The 25,276-nt window shown below is 41.2% G+C and overlaps 1 protein-coding gene across 5 annotated transcripts in view; it reads left to right on the top strand.

Moving 5' to 3' along the window:
* Positions 1–23,975, top strand: part of GABPB2 (GA binding protein transcription factor subunit beta 2) — a 37,163-nt gene extending 13,188 nt beyond the window's left edge. For 3 of the 5 annotated variants that reach the window (XM_040461253.1, XM_040461252.1, XM_040461255.1), the window contains 4 exons: positions 8,597–8,713; positions 12,274–12,459; positions 18,348–18,481; positions 18,867–23,975. In XM_040461253.1, the coding sequence (XP_040317187.1) occupies positions 8,597–8,713; positions 12,274–12,459; positions 18,348–18,481; positions 18,867–19,169 (740 nt within the window). In that variant the 3' untranslated portion in view covers positions 19,170–23,975. The remainder of the gene's footprint in view (positions 1–8,596; positions 8,714–12,273; positions 12,460–18,347; positions 18,482–18,866) is intronic. The other 2 variants (XM_040461256.1, XM_040461254.1) reach the window with 1 other exon arrangement.
* The last annotated feature ends 1,301 nt before the right edge of the window (positions 23,976–25,276 follow it).

The raw sequence follows: 25,276 nt of genomic DNA, 5'->3' as shown, positions 1-25,276 counted from the left end.
AAAAATACAAATCAGGGGCACCTGGGTGGCGCAGTCGGTTAAGCGTCCGACTTCAGCCAGGTCACGATCTCGCGGTCCGTGAGTTCGAGCCCCGCATCAGGCTCTGGGCTGATGGCTCAGAGCCTGGAGCCTGTTTCCGATTCTGTGTCTCCCTCTCTCTCTGCCCCTCCCCCGCTCATGCTCTGTCTCTCTCTGTCCCAAAAATAAATAAACGTTGAAAAAAAAAATAAATTAAAAAAAAATACAAATCAATTTGAGGGGCGTCTGGATGGCTCAGTCGGTTGTATGCAACTTCGGCTCAGGTCATGATCTCACGGTTCGTGAGTTTGAGCCCCGCATCAGGCTCTGTGCTGACAGCTCAGAGCCGGGAGCCTGCTTTGGATTCTGTTTCTCCCTCTCTCTGCCCCTCCCCTGCTCTGTCTCTTTCAAAAATAAACAAACATTAAAAAAATAAAAAGCAATTTGAGCTATTTTCAACATTTCCTTACATATATTTGTTTTACAGTGAGGGGACTTGTGTCTTCATTTAAATAAATTTTCCAACTGACTTGGTTTCTTTTTCTGTTTTTGACTTTCATTTAAAAATAAGACATTGCGGGGTGCCAGGGTGTCTCAGTCAGTAAAGCGTCCAACTTTGGTTCAGGTCATGATCTCATGGTTTGTGGGTTTGAGCCCTACATCGGGCTCTGTGCTAACAGCCCAGAGCCTGGGGTCTGCTTCAGATTCTGTGTCTCCCTCTCTCTCTGCCCTTCCCCTACTTATGTGCACTCTCTCTCTCTCTCTCTCTCTCTCTCTCTCTGTCTCAAAAATAAATAAACATTTTTAAAATTAAAAAAAAGGACATTGTATTTCTAGTTAAGTTTATATCATATCAAAGGAAGACCGTGAATGAATTATTATTATGGAAAGGAAGTGTGGCAAAAAGAAACAAGCATATACATGATATGCATAGAATTTTACATTTAGAACTGCATTCAAATACTGATTTATTGACTACATGCTTGACCTTGGGAAAACCTTTGTCTAAGCCTTCTTTACATATCTACAAAATTGGGATATAATAATACATACTTTATGAGGTGGTTGTGAGACTTCAAGTGAGATTTGTATTTCCATTTTATAGCAGGACTTCAGTAATAGTATTAAATGAAAATGTAACTTCTCAATGAAAGTTAATTCAGTTATGCCCTCAGGGGGGCAGTAGAGACCTTCATTTTGTAGGCCATCGACTATCATTTAAAATCACTGTGCTTTGCTTTCAGCCGGATGATTCAAAAGGTTTAGCTTAAAAATAAGTATACATATAATCAGAATATTCACAGCTTTTTGGATTTGTTGTGGTTCAGGCCACAGTGATTAGAACAAATGCCTTTATAATCCAAAAGTCGTTAGAAGCTAGTAAAGTTAGGGGTGCCTGGGTGGCTCAGTTGGGTAAGGCTCAGAGCATGATCTCACGTTTCATGGGTTCAAGCCCCGCATTGGGCTCCGTGCTGATGATGTGGAGCCTGCTTGAGATTCTTTCTCTCTCTCCCCCTCTCTCTGCCCCTCCTCTGCTCTCTCTCTGTCTCGAAATAAATAAATAAACTTTAAAAAAATAATAAAAAAAAAGAAGCTAGTTAAGTTATATGTTCACAAATATGTGAAAGGAACTAGAGTTGATAATCTAATTATTGAAATTCTTCAGACCCTGACCTGAAATGATAAGCAAAGTTGAAGACATTTAGAATAGAGCTTCTTAGCCTTGTTTCCCATGGGCCTCTATTGTGTTTGTCATGTTGCTTTTAGCAGACCTATCGTTTCTCTCTTCTGTATGTTGCCGACCACAAATTGAGATTGCTAAACCGTTACATAATAGACCTGATCTCTCCAGTGTTGTCTTACGCATGAAACAATTCTACCTAGCTCTTCCCCTTCAGGGGAGATAATCAGTGCAGATAAAAGAGAGGAGAAAAGTTATAAGACAAATTCAGGTTGTATTACTCAACTGGGTTAAAGGATTTTCTTTTCCCGAATGGTGGGTGGCTTGTTTCCCATCGTCCAGTGATATTTTTTTCATCCAGTAATATTTTTAAGAATTAACTGAAAGGGAGGGGCTACCACACATACACAAGAAGAATTAACTGACATTATCCTAGAATTATCATTTTGATGGATATTTTTGATAAAATTCAGATTATAAAGCTTGCTTTCATTTTTCCATTTGTGACTAAAGATATCACTGATCATCAGTGCTACCATCAAACTGCAGCCATTCAAAAAGGCAGCTAGACTAAATTAAACATTAACCAGGGCAAAACAAAGTTATGGAGATGAATTTCCTATTTCTGTAGGATCATAAGATGCACTCCAAAGTCAAATATAAATAGCTTGTATTAGTTCATAAGGAGTACAGGCTTTGGAATGTAATGAATTGCATTCTAATCTGGGCTCTGACATTTACTACCTGTGTGACGTGGGCAAGTTATGTAGTTTTCTGGATCTAGTTTTCACCAACTCATTGAAATTGCCTAGCTTACCATAGCACACTCCCCTAAGTCGTGGCATAGAGTTTGTCGAAGCCACATTCTGAATTGGTAACAAGAGTCTTCACTGATAATGCCATTTCATTTCAAAACAACAGCATCCATGCACATTTTACTTTATTTGATGTTGGGCCTTATATTGAGGAGAAGGAAGCAATATTGTTTAACAGTAAAGTACCTTGTTTTCCTAGAATTCACTGGGATAAGTCTGAGGAGATCATTGGTATCATCTCTTTTCAGTTTCAACTGTGCATGTCAGAATACTAAACCCAATTTCTCACAAATGTTCTTTCTTCATTTTGCTGTTGAGTGGACTTAGGTAAGTTAGTAATCAAAGGGAGAACACCCTTAGCCTGGTATCATCATGTACTGAAAAGTATATAATACTTTCTCAAAAGTAGTTTTACCTAGCTTTTCTTCTTTAGCTGAGTGACCTTTCTGAGGTTTGGCCTACTTGAACTTTAATTATAACAGCGTGTGTGTGTGTGTGTGTGTGTGTGTGTGTGTGTGTGTTTTAACTCTGGTAAAATAATAACAACTTTGTTTTTGGATTGTTAGTAACTTATTGCCATATACATTCTACCCTCCTCGAGGGATGGATATATATATATATATATATATATATATATATATATATATATACAGTAAAACCTTGGTTTGCAAGCATAATTTGTTCCCTAAACACGCTTATAATCCAAAGCACTTGTATATCAAAGTGAATTTCCCCATAAGAATTATTGGAGGGGCGCCTGGGTGGCTCAGTCAGTTAAGTGTCTGGCTTCAGCTCAGGTCATGATCTTGCGGTTCATGGGTTCAAGCCCCATGTCAGGCTCTGTGCTGACAGCTCAGAGCCTGGAGCCTGCTTTGGATGCTGTGTCTCCCTGTCTCTCTGCCCCTCCCTTGCTCATGCTCTGTCTTTCTCTTTCTCTATCTCTCAAAAATAAACATTAAAAAAAAACAAAAAACAAAACTGGAAACTCAGATGATTCATTCTACAACCCCAAAATATTCATATAAAAATTATTATAATACTGTAATACAAATTAATAAAGAAAATATTTATATATTTTATCAATAAAATAATATAAACAAATAAAATAATATAAACAATAGTATTTATAAAATATTAATAAATAAAACAAAATATAAAGAAGAATAAACACATTAACCTGTACTTCCCTTTGAAAATCTTCATGGCTGGTGTGAGGGAGACAAGAAAGAGAAGAGGTTATTTTGTAGGACGACTTTCACTATCACTAATGGAATCATTGCTTTCCGTTGGCTCAGTGGAATCTTTTCCTGCATGAGGGCCATTGTATATGTTTGCACAGATGTTGACTACAATACAGTATTCATAAACTCTCTGTTACTGTATTTAATGTAACTGGCAATAAGGCAGCAGAGGAAAAGGTCCATATCTGCATGCAGCCTGACCTAGAATGAAGCAAAGCATTCCTAAGCTTACTCTTGTATGGAAAAGCAAAGGACTGTCTATAAGTGCTTGGAAGTGACAAAAAATACACTAGTGCCAGTTGTGGGCACCTTCCAACGTTCTGAAATATCATTGATTTCTGCCAAATATTGCCCCTGAGACCAAGCATCCAAGCATGGGAGACAATCACCCACAATGCTGCTGTGAGAAAGAGAGGAGAGAGGAGACCCATTGGCTCAGTTGTGATCATGTGATGTTTGGTGTCACATAGTACTCGTATTGCAAGACATCACTTGTTTATCAAGTGAAAATTTATTAGATATGTTTGCTGGTCTTGTGGAACACTCACAGAACAACCTACAATTCTAGGTGTTACTGTGTATATATCTAAAAATTGTTCCTTGTGTCATTGGTGAGTTTTTTTTTAATATTTATTTATTTTAGAGAGAGAGAGACAGAGAGAGAGTGCAAGCGGGGGAGGAGGAGAGAGAGACAGAGACAGAATCCAAAGTAGGCTCCAGGCTCTGAGCTGTCAGCACAGAACCCAATGTGGGGCTCGAACTCACGGACCATGAGATCATGACCTGAGCCAAAGTCAGATGCTTAACCGACTGAGCAACCCGGGCACCCCCTCATCTGTGACTTCTTATGTCAGTGTTTGGTATGATAAGTTGAGTAATGGGAAAAGCATGAATTTAGTAGGAACATTAGAGAATATAGCTGGATCTTGCACTGCATGAAGTTATGGGATAGACATCGATTCCTTTCTGGAGGTCAGGCACTCTGTGTTCCACTCAGACTGTTTGGTTCCCTGCATATTTTATGAAAGAATTAGAATAAAACAGGGTTATCATCACTATCTCCACCCTAATCAACTACTGCCACCGTCATCATGCAAAAGCTTTGAGTAAGATCATTTGTAGCTGGGGCGCCCAGCTAGCTCAGTCGGTAGAGCATACAACTCTTGGTCTCAGGGTTATGAGTTTTTGCCCCAAATTGGATGCAGAGATTACTAAAAAAATAAATAAATTTAAAAGAAGATAGTTTGGGGGCGTCTGGGTGCCTCAGTCAGTTAAGTGTGCGATGCTTGACCTTAGTTCAGGTCTTGATCTCAGGGTGGTGAGTTCAAGCCCCGCACTGGGCTCAGTGCTGGACATGGAGCCTACTTAAATTTTTTTTTTTCAACTTTTATTTATTTTTGGGACAGAGAGAGACAGAGCATGAGCGGGGGAGGGGCAGAGAGAGAGGGAAACACAGAATCGGAAACAGGCTCCAGGCTCTGAGCCATCAGCCCAGAGCCCGACGCGGGGCTCGAACTCCCGGACCGTGAGATTGTGACCTGGCTGAAGTCGGACGCTCAACCGACTGCGCCACCCAGGTGCCCCTGGAGCCTACTTAAAAAGAAGATAATTTGGGGGCGCCTGGGTGGCGCAGTCAGTTGAGCGTCCGACTTCAGCCAGGTCACGATCTCGCGGTCCGTGAGTTTGAGCCCCGCGTCGGGGTCTGGGCTGATGGCTCAGAGCCTGGAGCCTGTTTCAGATTCTGTGTCTCCCTCTCTCTCTGCCCCTCCCCCGTTCATGCTCTGTCTCTCTCTGTCCCAAAAATAAATAAACGTTGAAAAAAAAAATTAAAAAAAAAAAAAGAAGATAATTTGTAGCTATTAAGAGTACTATACAAGAAATCTACCTTTTTTTTTTTTTTTAATTTTAATGTTTATTTATTTTTGAGAGACAGAGAGAGAGCACAAGGAGGAGAGGGAGACACAGAATCCAAAGCAGGCTCCAGGCTCTGAGCTGTCAGCATAGAGCCCGATGCAGGGCTCGAACCCACAAATCGTGAGATCATGACCTGAGCCGAAGTTGATCGCCCAACCTACTGAGCCACCCAGGTGCCCCAGAAATCCACCTTTTTAAGGCAAATCTTCTGAAATTTAAATTTATAAACCAGTTAAATTACCTACATTAATCATATCAGAAAAGGATCCTTTGCTCTATGGAAGGATTATTACAAAGAGTGTTAAATGGGAATTTCTTTATTTTACAGATAACTGGCATTTTGATAGACAAAAGGCTGGAAAGAATCTTTAAGCATAGGTAGTGAGAAAACATAAAAATCAAGAGTACATTGAAAGGGCACCTGGGTGGCTCAGTCAGTTGAGTGTCCAACTTTGGTCACGATCTCATGATTTGTGAGTTTGACCCCCACATCGGGCTTGCTGCTGTCAGGACAGAGCCCACTTTAGATACTTGTCTCCCTCTCTTTCTTCCCCTCCTCTGTTTGCACTCTTTCAAAAATAAATAAAACATTTAAAAAAATTATTTAAAAAGTATTGGGACTTCTAGCTGGCTCATTCAGTAGAGCATGTGACTGTTGGTCTCGGGGTTGTAAGTTCCATCCCCACATTGGGTGTAGAGATTACTTAAAATCTTAAAGAAAATTAAGAGTACATTTAAAAAGTGGGTAAGTGTATCTGGGTCACCTAGGTGGCTCAGTCCATTGAGCATCTGACTCTTGCTTTCGGCTCAGGTCATGATCTCATGGTTCGTGAGATTGAGCCCCACGTCAGGCTCTGCACTGACAGTGAGAGCCTGCTTGGGATTCTCTCCCTACCCCTCTCCCACTCTCTTTCTCAAAATAAATAAATATTTTTTAAATAAAACAATCAGGGGCGCCTGGGTGGCGCAGTCGGTTAAGCGTCCGACTTCAGCCAGGTCACGATCTCGCGGTCCGTGAGTTCGAGCCCCGCGTCGGGCTCTGGGCGGATGGCTCGGAGCCTGGAGCCTGTTTCCGATTCTGTGTCTCCCTCTCTCTCTGCCCCTCCCCCATTCATGCTCTGTCTCTGTCTGTCCCATAAATAAATAAAAAACGTTGGAAAAAAAAAAAAAAAATAAATAAATAAATAAATAAATAAAACAATCAATCAGAGCCCAGTCAGGAGACTAAACTACATGGCAAGTTGTATAATTTTTTTATAATATATAACACATAATTTGAATATGTTATACCTAAATGTATGTGTAATTTATAAAAAATTATTAATAATAGTGGTTAACTACTAAGATATGAGGAGAACTCTAAAGAATACCAGAATAGCCAATTTAGGGAGCAGACACTCCTTCTGTATGACAAAACGTAGTTTCATGCTAATTGTCAAGAAATATTGATAAGGGTCCAGCTTAAGTATGACAAGGCAAGGCAAAACAGGGATTTGGAGCTGAGAAGCAATAAATTCACAACTGACACAAAAGTATCTTTGAAGTTCTAATGAAAGACATAGTGAAATGCAATTTATTTTATAAAAGTTAGATTTATGCAAAATTGTGAAGTAATACTTTTTTTTAATGTTTTTTTTTTTATTTTTTTTTTCAACGTTTATTTATTTTTGGGACAGAGAGAGACAGAGCATGAACGGGGGAGGGGCAGAGAGAGAGGGAGACACAGAATCGGAAACAGGCTCCAGGCTCTGAGCCATCAGCCCAGACCCCGACGCGGGGCTCGAACTCACGGACCGCGAGATCGTGACCTGGCTGAAGTCGGACGCTTAACCGACTGCGCCACCCAGGCGCCCCTGATGTTTATTTTTTAACGTAAACATGAGCCAGGGAGGGGCAGAGAGAGAGAGAATCCCAAGAAGGCCCCGTGCTGTCAGCACAGAGCCCGATGTGTGTCTTGATCATGACCTGAGCCACAGTCAAGAGTTGGATGCTCAACAGACTAAGCCACCCAGGCGCCTCAGTAATAGTTTTTGGTAAATAAAGTTAGGCATGGCTGTTGCCCGATCTAATGCACTTTCGTCCTGGAGCGTAGTTGTAAGAATAGCACACAGAAACAAGAATACAAGGTTATAAACATAGTTGTTTTTTTAAGTGCATCATGAGATAAGTAAGTAATTGTTTTTAGCACAAACTGGTCGTACTACTGTTTGACATTCAGTAAGTGAAGTGTCAGGTTTTTAACTGTTCCTGCAGTAGAGGTCAGTGCTATGCTTTCTCACCTGTCTAGCTGATGGATAGATGCAGTGTGGTTAAGTAAAGCCCAGGCAGAGCCTCTTCCCGCAGCAGCAATAGTTTAGGGTAAGTCATACTCTATGTCCTTACCACCTGCTGCCAAGCAGAGCTCTGTACAGCCAGCCGAGTGAGTGGGCGGCACTCCTGGGCTGCCGGCTACTAATGCTCAGCACTGGCAGTGCCAAGAGAATGAACAAATGTGGGGAATGTAGTGGCCCTATACCAAGCATATTACCTTAATCCCCTTTAAAGGAAAAACTTTTCTAAACCTTCCAAACTGTTAATACCACAATCATTGGTTTATATCAGTTTGTACGGGAGAGCAAAGCTGAGGTTTTGATTTAATAAAAGCCATTTTTTAAAATGTTTATTTATTTTGAGAGAGAGAGAGAGAGAAAGCAGGAAAGGGACAGAGAGAGGGAGAGAGAGAATCCCAAGCAGGCACCACACTGTCAGCACAGAGCCCAACCCGGGGCTCGAACCCACAAACCTTGAGTTTATGACCTGAGCTGAAACCAAGAGTCAGATGCTTAACCAACTGAGCCACCCGGGTACCCCAGATAATAAAAGCCATTTTTAGTTCATCTCCATTTATTTTCTACACCAGACCTCATTTGCCTTTTTTACCAAAATAGGTGACCCCCATGCCTCCTCAGCAGCACACTTGGCAAATTCCACCACCTCGGTGCTGGCCACCCTTGCAGCTCTTGCTGAGGCCTCAGCCCCCCTCTCCAACTCCCACAGAGCCACAGGTAGGTAAGGGATATCTGCTGGGCAAATCACCATTTCTTCTTTGTTTCTAAATTTATTCATTGATTTTGGGAGAGAGAGGGAGGGGCATCAAGGAAGAGGGAAAGATAATCCCAAGCAAGCCCTGTGCTGTCAGCACAGAGCCTAACAAGAGGCTCGATCTCATGAACTGTGAGATCATGACTTAAGCTGAAACCAAGAATCGGACACTTAACTGACCAAGCCACCCAGACACCCTGAATCACCATTTCTTCTTTTTGTTTTCACATTTCCAGCAGATTTAATTTGCATGAAGTATAATTAGATAAATCTAGGAAAGAGGCATGTAGAGTCATTGAGCATCAGAAAGAAAAATGACTAAGCAGTATAATCAGATGGCTGAATAATCTTAGAGAATGTCTAAGTTAATTTCTTTGTATTTTTGCAGTTTCAAGTTTGTTTGCCCTGACTCCAGTTGCTTCAGATTGAAGTGTTTAGTCTTCTATTAGAAGATTATTTGGGAAATACTTTATGTTATGTTTTGACTGATGCTATCATAGGATGATTCAAAATAGCAGCTTACATATGTTGTGTTTATAAAAGTGTCAAAATACATAGGACTGCTACCTCTCTCGTCATATCCTGGGTACTTCAGGGTGGCTTCCTTTTATTTTCACTAGAGATCATATTTTGGCACTTCTTTTTTTTTTTTTAATTGTTTTTAATGTTTACTTATTTTTGGGGGAGAGAGAGAGAGAGACAGAGCATGAGTGGGGAGGGGCAGAGAGAGAGGGAGACACAGAATCTGAAGCTCTGTGTCAGCACAAAGCCCAATGCAGGGCTCGAACTCAAACTGTGGGATCATGACCTGAGCCGAAGTCATATGCTTAACCGACTGAGCCACCGAGACGCCCCCATATTTTGGCATTTCTAATAGAGTTGGGGCGACATACGCTGTATAGTGCCCTTCTGATATTTAAAATAAAGAGGTTTCAAGTCACTTAGTGGGAGCCAGTAGTCTATGGGGAAAAGGCTTAGAGCTCCATATAGGTAGGGGCAAATAGTCATAGGTAGGGCTAAATAGTCATGTAGGAATCTTTCTGGAGCCCTCTGGCAGAGTCTGCTCCATTATAAATGAAAGCAGATTGTTCTGATTTCTTTCTGCCATTGACATTTGGGTGTGAGAACATTCCTCCAATCCTATTTTTCCGACTGGCAGCAATCATAAAGATCTCCATTCACACATGTATGAGTGAGTGCCATGGCAAAGGGAAAAACAATATATTTAACTTGTATTTGTTATTTTTATTTGCTTTTTAAAAAAATTTTTTTGATGTTTATTTATTTTTGAGAGATAGAGCATGAGCGGGGGGAGGGGCAGAGGGAGAGAGGGTGACACAGAATTGGATGCAGGCTCCAGGCTCTGAGCTGTTGGCACAGAGCCCAACCCAGGGCTTGAACCCACGAACCATGAGATCATGACCTGAACCAAAGTGGGACACTTAACCGACTGAGCCACCCAGGCGCCCTTGATTTGCTTTTTGACTGAATAAATTACTTAACTTCTCCAGGTCTCAGTCTCCTCACCTCTGGCTGAGGTTGGATGGTTGGATCAGATTATCTGTTGAGGTTCTTTCAGCTATAACATTTAACTGTGTTTTGTTTTTAAGAGATGTGAATGCTCTATTTCCACGTAACCACCTGAATGTGTTTCGTGTGGATAGTCCATACCCCATTTAATGCAAAGTTTACCTTAGACTCTTTAGATAGAGAAATTCCATAGTGGTAGGAACTCTTTTCCCTAATAGTTACTGGGAATATTGACTAACCAAACTGAAAATCTTTTTTTTTTTTTTAAGTTTTATTTATTTAAGTAATCTCTACACCCAATGTGGGGCTCAAACTCACGACCCCAAGATCAAGAGTCATGCTTTTCTGACTGAGCCAGCCAGGCGCAACACCCCCCCACCCCCACTTTTTAATTACCAAACTGAATTTTAATTTTAAGTGTTTATTTATTTATTTTTGAGAGAGAGCACGTGGGGCAGAGAGAGAGGGAGACAGACAATCCAAAGCAGGCTCCGAACCGTCAGCATAGAGCCATCAGTACAGAGCCCCACACGGGGCTTGAACTCTTGAACCATGAGATCAGAACCTGAGCCAAAGTCAGATGTTAACTGACTGAGCCACCTAGGCGCCCCTAAATTTTACCATCTTAGCCATTTTTTTAAACATTTATTTATTTTGGGGCACCTGGGTGGCTCAGTTGGTTAAGCAACCAACTTCAGCTTAGGTCATGATATCACAGTTCATGGGTTCAGGCACCACATCGGGCTCTGTACTGATTGCTCAGAGCCTGGACCCTGCTTCAGATTCTGTGTCTCCTTCTCTCTCTGCTCTTCCCCCATTCACGCTTTGTCTCTCTCTCTCTCAGAAATAAATACACATTAAAAAATTTTTAACATTTTAAAATTTTTATTATTATTAATTTTTTTTACATTTATTTACTTTTGAGAGACAGAGTGTGAGCAGGGGAGGGGTGGAGAGAAAAGGAGACACAGAATCTGAAGTAGGCTCCAGGCTCTGAGCAAGCTGTCAGCACAGAGCCCGATGTGGGGCTTGGACCCACAAACTGTGAGATCATGACCTGAGCCAAAATCTGACGCTCAACAGACTGAGCCACCCAGGCATCCTTTTGTTTATTTTTAAGAGAGAGCATATGAGTGTGAGTGGGGGAGTGGTAGAGAGAGGATCCGAAGCAGGCTCTGCACTGTCTGCACAAAGCCTGATGTGGGGCTTGAACCCAAGAACCAAACCGTGAGATCATGACGTGAGCCGAAGTCGGATGCTTAACTGACTGAGCCACCCAGGTGCCCCATGAATATCTTGATTTAACATAATATATATAAAGCTCTTAGAAAGGTACCTGGGCTATGCTGTAAGTAGTTGGTGTTAGTTGCTATTAATATTATTGTTTATCTGTCAGATGGGAGAAGCCACCTACCATTTGTGTCTATCAGACCTCTTCAGTGCTTTGACTACTTATTATTGTTAATTCACTATTAAATACCTCCATTTTCTTACAGAAATAGATATACTCTAATTTATAATTATTTTTCTAAGTTCCATAGATTTATTTAGACTTTCAAGATGCTTTCTGAGAAAAGAATTCCGTGATCAGATACGCTGGGGAAACTCAGCATATCTTACCCCTATTGGAGAATCACAGTGCTCATTAGCCTGTTGGGGTTTCTAATACTTCTTACAAAACAAACAAAAAATTTAAGCATATTTAAACTGGCATTTTGAAAATACATTTCTGCATAGGGCCCATCCTTAGTGAAAGCTATTAACATCTCAATGAAGACATTTTAGAAAATACTGTTCTAAAGCATTCACTATTTTCTTTTCTCCTCTTACTTAGCATTGTTCACAAAAGCTTGCTTTAGAAACTGTTGAATCTAACTTCTTTTTTTAAGTTTTCCTATCCCTGATATTTATTATCAATTTCAAGGAGGCTGAAATTGTTAAACTCCTGTTTTTTAAAAAGCTGAAATTTCAAATTCACTTTTGTCATCTCTAGCTAATTCAGAGGAAATCATAGAGGGAGATTCCGTTGACTCATCAATCCAGCAAGTGGTGGGGAGTGGAGGCCAAAGGGTCATCACCATAGTGACTGATGGAGTCCCTCTGGGTAATATCCAAACTGCAGTCCCTGCCGGAAGCATTGGCCAGCCATTTATTGTAACTGTGCAAGATGGACAGCAAGGTGAGTTATCCCATTTAGGCAAATGTGTATTAAAAGATATTTTACACACTCCACATTCTTCTGAAAATGAGGCATTAAAGCAAGTAGTGGGACTAGGAGAATGCCAGATGCCAGGTGGGGCAAAGATGCTCCAAGACAGAAAAAGAAACAGAAATCAGGCTGGGAAAGCCTGATTTCCCTAATATATATAAAACTTGTGAGTAAAAGCCAATAATCTGATAGAAAAGAGGAAATAATATGAACCAATAGTTCATAGAAAATACTAATAGGTCTTAAAATATGGAAATGTGTTCAACCTATTTCATATATAGCAAGAGAAATGCAATTTAACATTGTACTGAGATACCATTATTATACTGCATTGTCAAAAGTGTGGGGAACTAGGCACTTTTTAATTTTTTTTTTAATGTTTATTTTTCAGAGTGGGGGCGTGAGCAGGGGAGGGGCATAGAGCAAGAGAGACAGAGGATTGAAGTGGGCTCTGCAATGACAGCACAGAGCCCAATGTGGGGCTCAAACTCACAAACCGTGAGATCATGACCTGAGCCAAAGTCAAGACGCCTAACCGACTGAGCCACCCAGGCGCCCCAAAATAGACACTCTTATAAATCACTGGCTGACTCAGTTGGTGGAGCGTGGGACTCTTGATCTCGGAGTTGTAACTTTGAGCCCCATGTTGGGTGTAGAGAATACTTGATCTTAAAAAAAAAAAATCACTGGTCAGAGTGTAAATTAATGTATTCTTTAAAGAACAGTTTGCAATATCTGTCAGTACTAGATACACATACCTTTTGGCTAAAAAGTTGTTTTCTAAGAATTTATATTCACACACAGAAGTGAAATATATACTAAGTTATTAATTACAGCATTACTTGTAATCATCAAAGATTAAAAAGAACCTAATTTGATGGTAGCTATATTTGTGGTGAGCATAACGTAATGCATAGAAAAGTTGAATCACTGTGTTGTACACCTGAAACTGATGTAACATTATGTGTCAACTATACTCAAATAAAACATTTTTTCTTTTTTTTTTTTTTCTTTTTAAATTAGGCTTCACACCTAGCACAAAGCCCAACACGGGGCTTGAGCTCACAATCCTGAGATCAAGACCTGAGCTGAGATCAAGAGTCAGATGCTTGGGGCAAATGGGTAGCTCAGTCACGTCCACTCCTGGTTTCGGCTTGGGTCATGACCTCACAGTTTATCAGATCGAACCCAAGTCAGGCTCTGTGCACAGTGTGGAGCCTACTTGGGATTCTCTCTCCCCCTCTCTCTGCCCTTCCCCCATGTGCTCTCTCTCTCAAAATAAATAATTATTTACATAAAAAAAAGAGTTGGATGCTTAATCAACTGACCCACCCAGGTGCCCCTAAATAAAAATAAATGTATTTATTTATTTATTTATTTATTTATTTATTTATTTTTAATGTTCATTTATTTATTTTGAGAGAGAGCACAAGTGGGGAAGGGGCAGAGAGAGGGAGAGAGAGAATCCCAAGCAGGCTCCACTTTGTCAGCACAGAGCCCAACTTGGGGCTTGATCACAACCCACGATATGATGACCTGAGCCAAAATCAAGAGTTGGAGGCTTAACCAACTGAGCTATCCAGATGCCCCTAAATAAAAAAAATTTTTTTTTTTTTTTTTGACATTTATTTATTTTTGAGACAGAGAGAGAGAGCATGAATAGAGGAGGGTCAGAGAAAGAGGGAGACACAGAATCCAAAACAGGCTCCAGGCTCCGAGCCGTCAGCCCAGAGCCCGACGCAGGGCTCGAACCCACGGACCGTGAGATCATGACCTGAGCGAAGTTGGACGCTTAACCGATTGAGCCACCCAGGCGCCCCCCAAAAAAATTTTTTTAATGAAAATGAAAAATTAAAACAACCTAAGTATACATCAATAGGGAACTGGATAAAGAAATTGTTACACCCACACTTTGAAATACTATGCAGCTATTTAAAAACAATGAGGAAATGCCTTATATACTAGCATGATCTTATCTCTAAACTATATTATGAAGTTACAAGAGCAAGATGCAGGACAGTATAGAATATGCTGCATTTGTATTTTTTAAAAAGAGGGAGATACATGTATTTTTGCTAATGTATTTGTAGACTTAGACCATCTCTGGAAGAACATTCAAGAATAACATTGAAAACGTTGATTGCCTGCTGAGACAGTATGTGGGGATGGATGGGAGGCTTTTCACTATATATACTCTTATAGTTTTAGTTTTTGAACCATGTGAATGTATTACTTATTCAAGAAATACATCTGTAAATTATTTTTTGAAAAGAAAGAAACTAATCATACAACTTCATTCTTTAAAAATATTGGAGTTTAGGGGCTCAGTCAGTTGAGCGTCAGACTCTTGATCGCAGGGTCGTGAGTTCAAGCCCCATAGTGGGCTCTGTGCTGGGAGTGAAGCCTACTTTAAAAAAAAAAGAAAAATGGGGGTTCCTGGGTGGCTCAGTTGCTTAAGCATCCTACTTCAGCTCAGGTCATGATTTCACGGTTTGTGAGTTCGAGCCCCATACAGGCTCTGTGCTAATAGCTCAGAGCCTGGAGCCGGCTTCAGATTCTATGTCTCCCTCTCTCTCTGCCCTTCCCCCGCTCACACTCTATCTCTCTCTCAAAAATAAATAAACATTTAAAAAAAATTTTTTTTAAATTGGAGTTTGAAAAGAGTAGGGGCGCCTGGGTGGTGCAGTCGGTTAAGCGTCCGACTTCAGCCAGGTCACGATCTCGCGGTCTGTGAGTTCGAGCCCCGCGTCGGGCTCTGGGCTGATGGCCCAGAGCCTGGAGCCTGTTTCCGATTCTGTGTCTCCCTCTCTCTCTGCCCCTCCCCCGTTCATGCTCTGTCTCTCTCTGTCCCCAAAAAAATAAATAAACGTTAAAAAAAAAAAATTAAAAAAAAAAAAAAAGAAAAGAGGAGCGTTGGTTTATTGAATCTGAGTCACCAAAATTTTCACTTGGCCTAATAATGATGGGGATTTTATAATTTTCAAACTTTAAATTGGTGGATCTTTGCAGTATAGGAAGAAAGAGTAGGAATTAAACCTTTATAATCCAAGTTTTGGTATCATAAATTCTTAATGGTTTTATTTGGAAATATATTGTTGATGTTTTTGTGAACATAATTATCACTTAATGCTTTGGGGGCTTCATTGGATAGGTGAGAGACTCTGCTTATAATGGAGTTAAATAAATGAGAATGGAGTTGTTTCAAAGAGAAAAAAATTGAGGTTTTGCCTGGATGAACTACACTGCTTTTTACAAATGTATTAACCAGGCACACAGAAGGACAGAAAGACAGCTGAGATTTTGTGAATTATCTGCAGAAAGTTTTAAAACCCAGACTAAAGTTCCTTTTCCACTTAGCTGATATCTAAGCTGTTTTCTATTGCCATCAATTGATGAGTACCCACAGAATACAAGCTAATTTTTATTTTATTTTATTTTATTTCTTTGAGAGAGATGGGGGAGCACAAGTGAGAGAGTGCGGGCAGAGAGAGAGAGAATCTCACGAGAGGCAGAGAGGGAAAGAGGATGAGAGAGAAAGAGAGAGAGAGAGAGAGAGAGAGAGAAGCAGGACTCAACCAAAACAGGGCTCGTGTTTTACCCGAAGTGTGGCTCGAGCTCACCCAGTGTGGGACTTGAACTCCTAAACTGTGAAATCATAAGCTGAGCTGAAGTCAGATGCTTCACAACTGAGCCATGCAAGCACCTCACAAGCTAATTTTTAAATCAACCAAACCAAATAACTAGATAAATCTTCTGTTTTAAACAAAAATCATAAGGTACCCTAAAACCTAAATAGAATTTTAAGCTTTTGTATTTTGTGATCATTGTAGATTTATGTACAAGTGTAAGAAATAAACAGAGAAATCGAGTGTACCTATCACCCAGTTTCCCCCATTGGGAACATTTTGCAGTAGTGCTTTAACATAGAAAATTGACATTGATACAGTTTACCAACCTTATTGAGATTTTTCCAATTTTATATGCATTAATTTGTGTATATACTTAGCTCTATGCAGGATAATACATGTGTAGATTTGTTCTAGGACCACCACAGTCAGGACAGAGAACAGTTCAATCACAAGGATCCCTTGTGCTACTTTTATGTCCACAGCCCTCTCCCTTCCCACCCCATTCCTAACCCCTGGCAACCACTAACTCATTTGTTTTCTACCTCTATACTTTTGTCATTCCAAGAACATTATAGGGGCGCCTGGGTGGCTCAGTCAGTTAAGCGTCCAACTCTTGGTCTCGCAGTTCATGAGTCCAAGCCCCACATTACACAGAGTGCGGAGTCTGCTTGGCATTCTCTCTCTCTCCCTCTCTCTGCCCCTCTCGCACTTGCTCTGTCTCTCTCTAAATTAATTAATTTAAAAAAGTATATTATATAAATGGAATCATGTAATATATAACGTTTTGAGATTGGGTTTTTTTTCTCTCAGCATAATTCCCTTAAGAGCTATCCAAGTTGGGGGCGCCTGGGTGGCGCAGTCGGTTAAGCATCCGACTTCAGCCAGGTCACGATCTCGCGGTCCGTGAGTTCGAGCCCCGCGTCGGGCTCTGGGCTGATGGCTCAGAGCCTGGAGCCTGTTTCCGATTCTGTGTCTCCCTCTCTACCCCTCCCCCGTTCATGCTCTGTCTCTCTCTGTCCCAAAAAATAAATAAACGTTCAAAAAAAAAATTAAAAAAAAAAAAAAGAGCTATCCAAGTTGCTGTTTGTATCAGTAGTTCATTCCTTTTTATTGCTAAGTAGTATCCATGGTATGGAGTTTAACCACTCATTGAAGGACATTTAAGTGTGTTGCTAGTTTTGGACTATCTATGAATAAAGCTGTTATGACCAATACTGTACAGGATTTATGGGAACATAAATTTTCAGTTCTCTGGGATAAATGCCCAAAAGTGCAGTTGCTGGGTTGCATGGTAAGTGCATGTTTAGTTTTGTAAGAAACTGCCAAACTGTTTCTTAGAGTGACTGTACAGTGTTACATTCCCACCAGCAATTTATGAATAATCCAGTTTTTCTACATCCTCATCAGTATCTGGTATTATTAAAATTCTAGCCATACTGATAGATGTGTAGTGCAGGATGTGTGTTTTGACCCTTCACTCACTTATCTATAAATATCTAAGCAAATTAGATACAGTGAATGGCCAGCTGCTTTCATGTGAAGTTTCTCAAAAATCTTATGTAAAGACATCAGGCCTTCTTTAGACAAATCACTCCTAAAGAATTGTAAGGCGGGGTGCCTGGGGGCTCAGTCGGTTAAGTATCTGACCTTGGCTCAGGTCATGATCTCACCATTTGTGAGTTCAAGCCCCGCATCGGGCTCTGTGCTGAGAGCTCAGAGCCGGAAGCCTGCTTCAGATTCTGTGTCTCCCTCTCTCTCTGCCCCTCCCACCCACTCTCTCAAAAATAAATAAACATTTTAAAAAACAAAATAAAAGCAAAGAATTGTAAGCTTCTCAGCCATAGCTCCTAACCTAGAGTGAGACATCTTTATATAAGAGCCTCAGACCTAGTTGTTGACTGCATGGCTTCCAGATTTGCCTCTCTAATCCTTTCTGTTTCTCTCTGTAAGGCTGTGCTTTACCTGTTGATTCTAAAATCCGAAGAGATATGAACAATAAGATTTCAGATAACATCTTGCAGTTTATTTTCTAATTTAAGGCAAGCAGTAGGAATCAGTGAGGCGCCCGCTTGGGATTCTTTCTCCCTCTCTCTGCCCTTCCCCTGCTTGCGCTCTCTCTCTCTCTCAAAAGAAATTTAAAAAATTAAAAAAAACAAACTTGAAAGTAGGCAAAACCTCTTTGTTTTACTATGTATTCATTATATCCAATTGGTGTCCTTTGGCTTGTAGTTCTAACTGTACCTGCTGGTCAGGTTGCAGAAGAGACTGTAATTGAAGAAGAAGAGGAAGAAGAAGCAGAGAAGTTGCCCCTGACTAAGAAACCAAGGATAGAAGAGATGACAAACAGTGGGGAGGAAAGCAAGGTAACGTGTTTAGCAGTGGTAGAGAGAAGAGACAGGAAATACTCAAAAGGCAAACTTGGAAGAAGGCCTGGACCCTTCTTTATATATTTAAAAAAAAATTTTTTTTAATGTTTATTTATTATTGAGAGAGACAGAGCATGACTGGGGGAGGGGCAGAGAGAGAGGGAGACACAGAATCCAAATAAGACTCCAGGCTCTGAGCTGTCAGGACAGAGCCCGACGTGGAGCTGGAACTCACAAACTGTGAGATCATGACCTGAGCCGAAGTCGGACGCTTAACTGACTGAGCCACCCCGGTGCCCCCCTTGTTTATATTTTTATCTACTCTCTGGATGACCAGGGATAAGGAATTCTTACCTGGCGGTGATGCGGTTTCCTTTTACAGGAGGGCACCGAAAGAGAGCTCCTACAGCAGCAGCTCCAGGAGGCCAATCGAAGAGCTCAGGAGTACCGACACCAGCTCCTAAAGAAAGAGCAGGAGGCAGAACAGTACCGCCTCAAGCTAGAGGCCATGGCCCGACAGCAGCCCAACGGAGTTGATTTCACCATGGTCGAAGAGGTGGCGGAGGTAGATGCCGTGGTGGTTACGGAGGGAGAGTTGAAAGAGAGAGATGCAGGAGTGACCTCGGGTGCCGCAGGGACGACAGGGCCGCATGCGGGAGTTTCCATAGAAACTGTTTCATCTTAACATGCGAGGGCCACAACTTGGACTGTGTCCGTCTTTTTAAAGAAAATACAGAGGACTCACATTGTGTAATCATGTCCTAAAGAAGAAAGGATGTCCTAAAGAAGAAAACTATAGCAGGGCACAGTGCTTGGACTCAGGAAAGCTTGCTATGCAACTGGAAAATACAAAGCCAAATCAGGGGAATACTTCTTCTGGGGGACCTAAAGAATAAGGACCAAATTTCCAGCTCCCATCATCACTGCTTTAAGCTTAGAGGTAAAAGAGTGCTGGATATTGTGGGTTGATTGTTTTTTAAACAACTGACTTTCTGTCAGAAGATTTTAAGATAACATTCCTAGTATGAACACACACAGGGCCTTTAATAATCGTACCATCAGGTGACCTTATAATATGCCTTAGATCGATGTGTACCTGGTAGAGAAGGAAACTAACTGGGAGGGGGGTTAGAAGCAAGCTTTTGGGAAGAGAAAGAGATCTATTCCACTTCCAAAGGAGCAGGCATTCCCTTCTGTCCTGAGCTCACTTCACTGAAAAGAAATTGGTAATTGCCTCACTAACTCTGCATCCATTATGTGTCCATAATTCAGATGCCAGTTTAAGAAACTGAAGTGGAATATTTAAAAACTGGAAAGGAAAGAGAACTTGTTTACGTGGGAGAAGTGTATGTCAATCCAAAATCCTCCAGGCTGTGCTTCCACAACGCTGGAAGGTGGCCAGAAAGAGCTTGTGGGGTTATGAAACAATCTGGTCTCGAGATCCAAACTTTGCTCTGGCTGGATTTTATAAAATCACCATCAGGAGGGTAGTCTGTTGCTAGAACAACTTGCTTCCAAACACTTATTTATATAATACCAAGGTTTAATATCAACTTTTTAATTTTATAAAATTGTGTGGCGTTTTCTAAGTGTGCCTTTCTGTGGAGTTTACGTGGTATCCTCTTAATTGCAAAAGAAGTCAGGGGACAGGTGAGTGCTGAGGGTGTTGTTGGAATTTTATGTTTCACTTCGGATGAGTAACTTGTTCTGTTTCCTTAAGGTCGGGCCCTGCGCACAGCTTTCGTGCCTTATAGGTGCTCGGTGTGTGATGGCAAAGGGAGTAAAAATCAGCAGTGTCATAAAGTAAGGAGCCAGAACTTTTAGCCTGATAACTTTGTCTGCCTGACTCCCTTCTCTACCGCTGTGCCTGCTCCCTCTGCCTAGACACTACTGGAAAGTGTTTCATTGCTGGGTTTTCTTCGTGTGCCAGTTTGGAGTTTTTTCAAAAGAAAGGGGGGATGGCTGGAGAGAGAGAGGTTGTGGAGAGGTTACATTACAGAAGTTACTGCTTTTGAAATTGGGCCCTCATTCTCGACCTGCTTGCTTGCTTTATTGTAAATTAGAAGAAGAAACCAGGGGGAGATGTGCCAAGTAAACATTTGAATGACTGTTTAGAATACAGTTTTCTTAATTAGCGATCATGGGGAAAACATACATTTTTAATCTGGAATAAAACTTGACAGTTAACATGGCTCTATTTACCTTGATTAGTGAAGTAATTTGCTGCAGTTTTCCAGAGGTGCAGAATCACTTGGAGCTCAAAATAGACTGAAAACATAACTCCCCAAACCAGATTTAGCAAACAGAATTGGCTAGTAGAGGCTTATAGGCAAAAATACCAGTTTTGAAATGAGTCTTGGCTACTGGCCACCATAAAACTAGGTTTTCTCCGGGGACTTGAGAGATTACTCTGGGTTTGGGGGGGGGGGGGGAGGGTGGCTGATGAAACGCAGTGGAGGAGCGTAGGTAAGGGTGAGGGGACAATTGTGCCTTCTGCTGCCAAATCATCCTTTTTGTGTGTGTGTGTGTGTGATGTTTTTCTTTTTTCTGAGTCCCTTTGTGAACCAGGTGTTAACAATAAGCTGCTATTGTGTGCCTTTTCAGAGCCTTAGCTTAACAACAGAGATAGAGATAGAGGGTCATTTTAGGTATGATTTCCTAATGTTTTTTGTGTATATATTGACTTTAATTCTTTTTTTTTTTTTTTTTTCCTTTCCTGTTAAGGGGGTGGAGGTTAACTCTGCAGACGATATCCAGGCCCAGCCCCCTCACTCTTTGGGGTAGCTTCTGATTGGGGACGGGAGTTGCCATCCAACACTCCCTGCTGAGCATAGCTCCTTACTGCTTTGGGGAACTGTTTAGAAATTCTTACTATTCTCTTTCTGCAGGAGGCTGTCATTCTCACCTAGAAAAATCTTTACTACAGTCCAAGTCATTTTTGATGATGGGGTCTCTGAGATAGGGAGTTGGGATAGGGAAAGAGAAAAGAGAAATGTCTGGAAAGGGGTGGGTAGCAAAAAGGTATTTGTTGTTATTTACTTGAAATACACCATTTAGCATCCCTAGGAAAAGAAATAGGATTTCGTCTCCACCTTGTATTGCCTTGAAGAGAATGGTAGGTCAGGATCACTTGAAGTAGTTAGAAGTTAAATATTAAATGCATTAATGGCAGTACCATTTTATGATTTAGCGTATCCTTCTGGATCAGCAATGGATGTTGGGAAAATGTTGCTAGATTCTTCTGGGTTGGTGGATTCACCTGGTTTATTGGCAAGATTGGATTACAGAGAATCAAATAACAGACAGGTGGTTCAGAGTTGGTGCTTAAGCCGAGAAACCTGGAACTTAGGATGATTGCCTACCTTAAAATAAAGCTGCTTTAACAATATCAGTATTAATATATGAATTTTAGGCTCTACATTTGATTTTGGTCATAAGCCTTCCCCCAAGAGAGAAAGAAAGAAATGTTAATATTTCTGTTCTTGTTCCTGGCTTCAGGGAAATTACTTATAAATATATAAATGAACGTTCCCTTCCTATCACTACCTCTGTGGGATCTCTTAATTGTAATGCCAGAGTTGAGGTCTCTTAATGGAAGTATGGGAGAACTTGACTTTAGGATATCTGTGTTTTGAACCCAGAGCCTTAAAAGATGTTCTTTTTCTCTGTCAGAGCTCTGTGTAGTTATTTTTGGCTTTGCCTTTCCCCCCTGTCTTCAGCCTTACCATTGAATTATTAACATTTTTGTGTCTGTTCAGTAGTGTTAGAAATCTATGGCATACAAAATGACTTCTTTATATTGATGTAAGAGAAATGAATTTACCAGAGGGTTCTGTGACCAGGGCATTTTTAATACTCCTTTGTTGGGTGCGTATCACTGTGTACATTTATAAATACATACAGATTTTCCCACTTTTCTCTTTGTTTATTTGAGGTTCAACTCTAAAGTACCTGGTATAACCTGGAAATATTTTCATTTCATTAAACACATTAGAGAGGGTTTCTGTGGCTTCACTAAAGGGGCTGAAGAAGAAAAAGCCTTCTTTTGGCCCTTCTCTGAGACTCTGTAACAGGCATAATGAGAAACCTGAGGAGTCATGCCCCAGGGAAAACCAATCTCTGGCTTTACCGAGATTTGTTTAGCGTGTGGTGTGATGACACCATGTAAGCCAAACAGCTCAGAGTGGTGTCCAGGGTAAAGAGGGAGCCGCCCTTCCGCAGAGCAAGCCCCTGTATCCACTCCTATGGCAGCAGGTAGGCGTGCTGACTGGCACCTGTAAAACCCCTGACACCTCTGTACAAGGGAGAACCCTGGATAAGGGCCATGGTGCAGGATACCTGCTTTCCCAGTTTAGAGATCTCATCCTTTTGAGAAAGCATCATATTGAGAAAACGTGTGTGGCAGTCTCCTCACAAACATCATTATAGACTTCCAGAGCTAGAGGACTTCAGGCAGATACTGACCTCTTCCCAGAAGTTGAATAGGAATCAGTTTTTATCCAGATTTACTGGGGAATGGTCTCCTGTTCTCTACTGCTTGTGCAGACATCTCTGTATGGCCAGAAAAGGAGCTTCAGAATGGAATATATGTCAAGACCACCTATATGCTATTCTGGGCTCTTATCGATCTCCATTTTATGTGATGGCTATTTTCTGACTTAGTACTCTCTTTCCCATGCCAATATGTTTAACAAGAGACCAGGAGCAAGAAGGATGTGAGTTTGAATTAAGTAGTTTTGAGCCTCTGGTACTTTTTTTTTTCTTCTTGGAGCTTCTTTACGATTAGTGGGTGGGGTGACATTCCTAGACTCTACAGTAGCAGTTTGGCTTGTTAGTGGCAGGAAGTTGTGATTTCCTATCTCTCTCTCCTCCCCCTTCCCCTCTAACTTCTTCTGCTTCTGTGACCCCATTGGTCTTATCTCATTGAGTCTTTCCCAGGCATTAATAATTAATAGGTCGTTTCTAATCTCTGGGCCTTATCCTTCCTCTTTCCACTCCCCTCCTTCCCTATTACATATTTTCTGTTCATTCTGAAATGGTTTGTTTTTGACAGTTAATCTAGGTCACAGCCTATAACTCGTGCTTCCCTTCCCAGTTGCTTTCAGGCATCTTGGTCTATCAGCAGTAAAGGACGGATAGCAGCTCCCTTCTCTGGCTTTGTCCTGTGTACTGTCCTTCTGCCAAGGTCATTTATGTTAGTGGAGAAGAGAAAGAGGGTGGGTGGGGTGCCTAGATTCTTCTGAAAATGTCCTCAGTTTTTCAGGTTTTCTGACAGCTTTATGTACAGTATGTTTTAGGAAAGCTTAAATATACTTCTCTTTATTTAGGATTTTAATAAGGTTTGATTTTGATGAGGAGGATTGTGTGTATATGTGTGTGGGTGAGCCTTTGTGTGTATATGTACCTATACAGATCTATATTATGTATACAATTTTTGTACTATCATTTAAAGTAAAGATGTTTCTTAATAAAATGTCAAAGTCTTACCATTTCAGGGTGTCATTGAAGTTTTTTCCATCTCCTGGGCAAAAATTGCATCTCGTTCCTGATCACAGATAAATTCCAATAGGAAGTGTTCTCTGTCCAGCTGAGCTAATGAAGGCAGAGCAGGGGGAGGGTGTGGGAGGGTCTTCTTTCCCCTGTTGGGGTCTCTTGTAAGCCATTCACAGCCTCTGCATTTTCCTTATCTAGCTACTCCTCAGCTGGTATTCTTAACAGGCAGAGCAACTGGAGGTAAATGAGAATGGAGAGAGCTTTTGACTGGCTTGTTAGACTTACGTCTTTCTCCCTTCTGTCATCCCCCCACTCCCTTCCCTAGAAGCAAACAACCAGGACGAGAGCACAGGAGCTGAAGGAGATGACTCTGTGCTTTGTGTGGTAGTAAAGTCAACACGAAGATATGAGGTGGAGGGAGAACATGAGGTTCAAGAAGGCTTGGAAATAGATTTGCTCTGCTGGCTTCTCAGCCATTCTTAGTTAATAAGGTGCTGTTTTGCTATCTCAGTCCAATACAGCATACATTTATTAAGTAAATACAAGTAGCATCCTGGTTGTGGCTCAACCCCCACTAGTATCCAGGGCTGAAGAGACCCATCTGGCTGGCTAGAGGGGGTCCCCATCCAGGGTACAGTGTTCTCAAAGCTGCTCCATTGGCAGAAAGGATGCCTTTTGTTTTTCTTCAAAAAAAATTTTTTTTTTTAATTTGAGAGAGCCAGGGAGAGGATCAGAGAGAGAGAGGGAGAGCGTAAGAGAGAGAATCTTTTTTTTTTTAAGTTTACTCTTCTTTATTTTTATTTATTTTTTTAATATGAAATTTATTGTCAAATTGGTTTCCATACAACACCCAGTGCTCATCCCAAATGGTGCCCTCCTCAATACCCATCACCCACCCACCCCTCCCTCCCACCCCCCATCAACCCTGTTTGTTGTGAGAGAGAGAATCTTAAGCAGCCTCTACGCTCAGCTCACAGCCCAACCTAGGGCTCAATCTCACAACCGTGAGATCATGAACTGAGCAGAAATCAAGAGTCAGTCACTTAACGGACTGAGCCACCCCAGAGCCCCAAGGATGCCTTTCTTAAATAAAGGAGGATAATACTAAAGCCAAGGACATATAAGCATCTGTGCTCAACAAGTAGAACCTCCAAGGCAAGGCTCCAAGTCAGTATTCAGGAAATTGAACACTACCATGTACTAGGTTGCATGTAGGTAATTGCTTTTTGGTGTGTGTGTGTGTGTGTGTGTGTGTGTGTGGTCAAAAACCCTGTGTACATATTAATTATAAGGTACATC

This window comes from Herpailurus yagouaroundi, unplaced genomic scaffold (assembly GCF_014898765.1).
Source record: "Herpailurus yagouaroundi ecotype Mexico unplaced genomic scaffold, PumYag 254, whole genome shotgun sequence".
Lineage (NCBI taxonomy): Eukaryota > Metazoa > Chordata > Mammalia > Carnivora > Felidae > Herpailurus > Herpailurus yagouaroundi.
The sequence above is the reverse complement of the archived record's forward strand: the minus strand, read 5'-3'. Positions and strand labels throughout refer to the sequence as shown.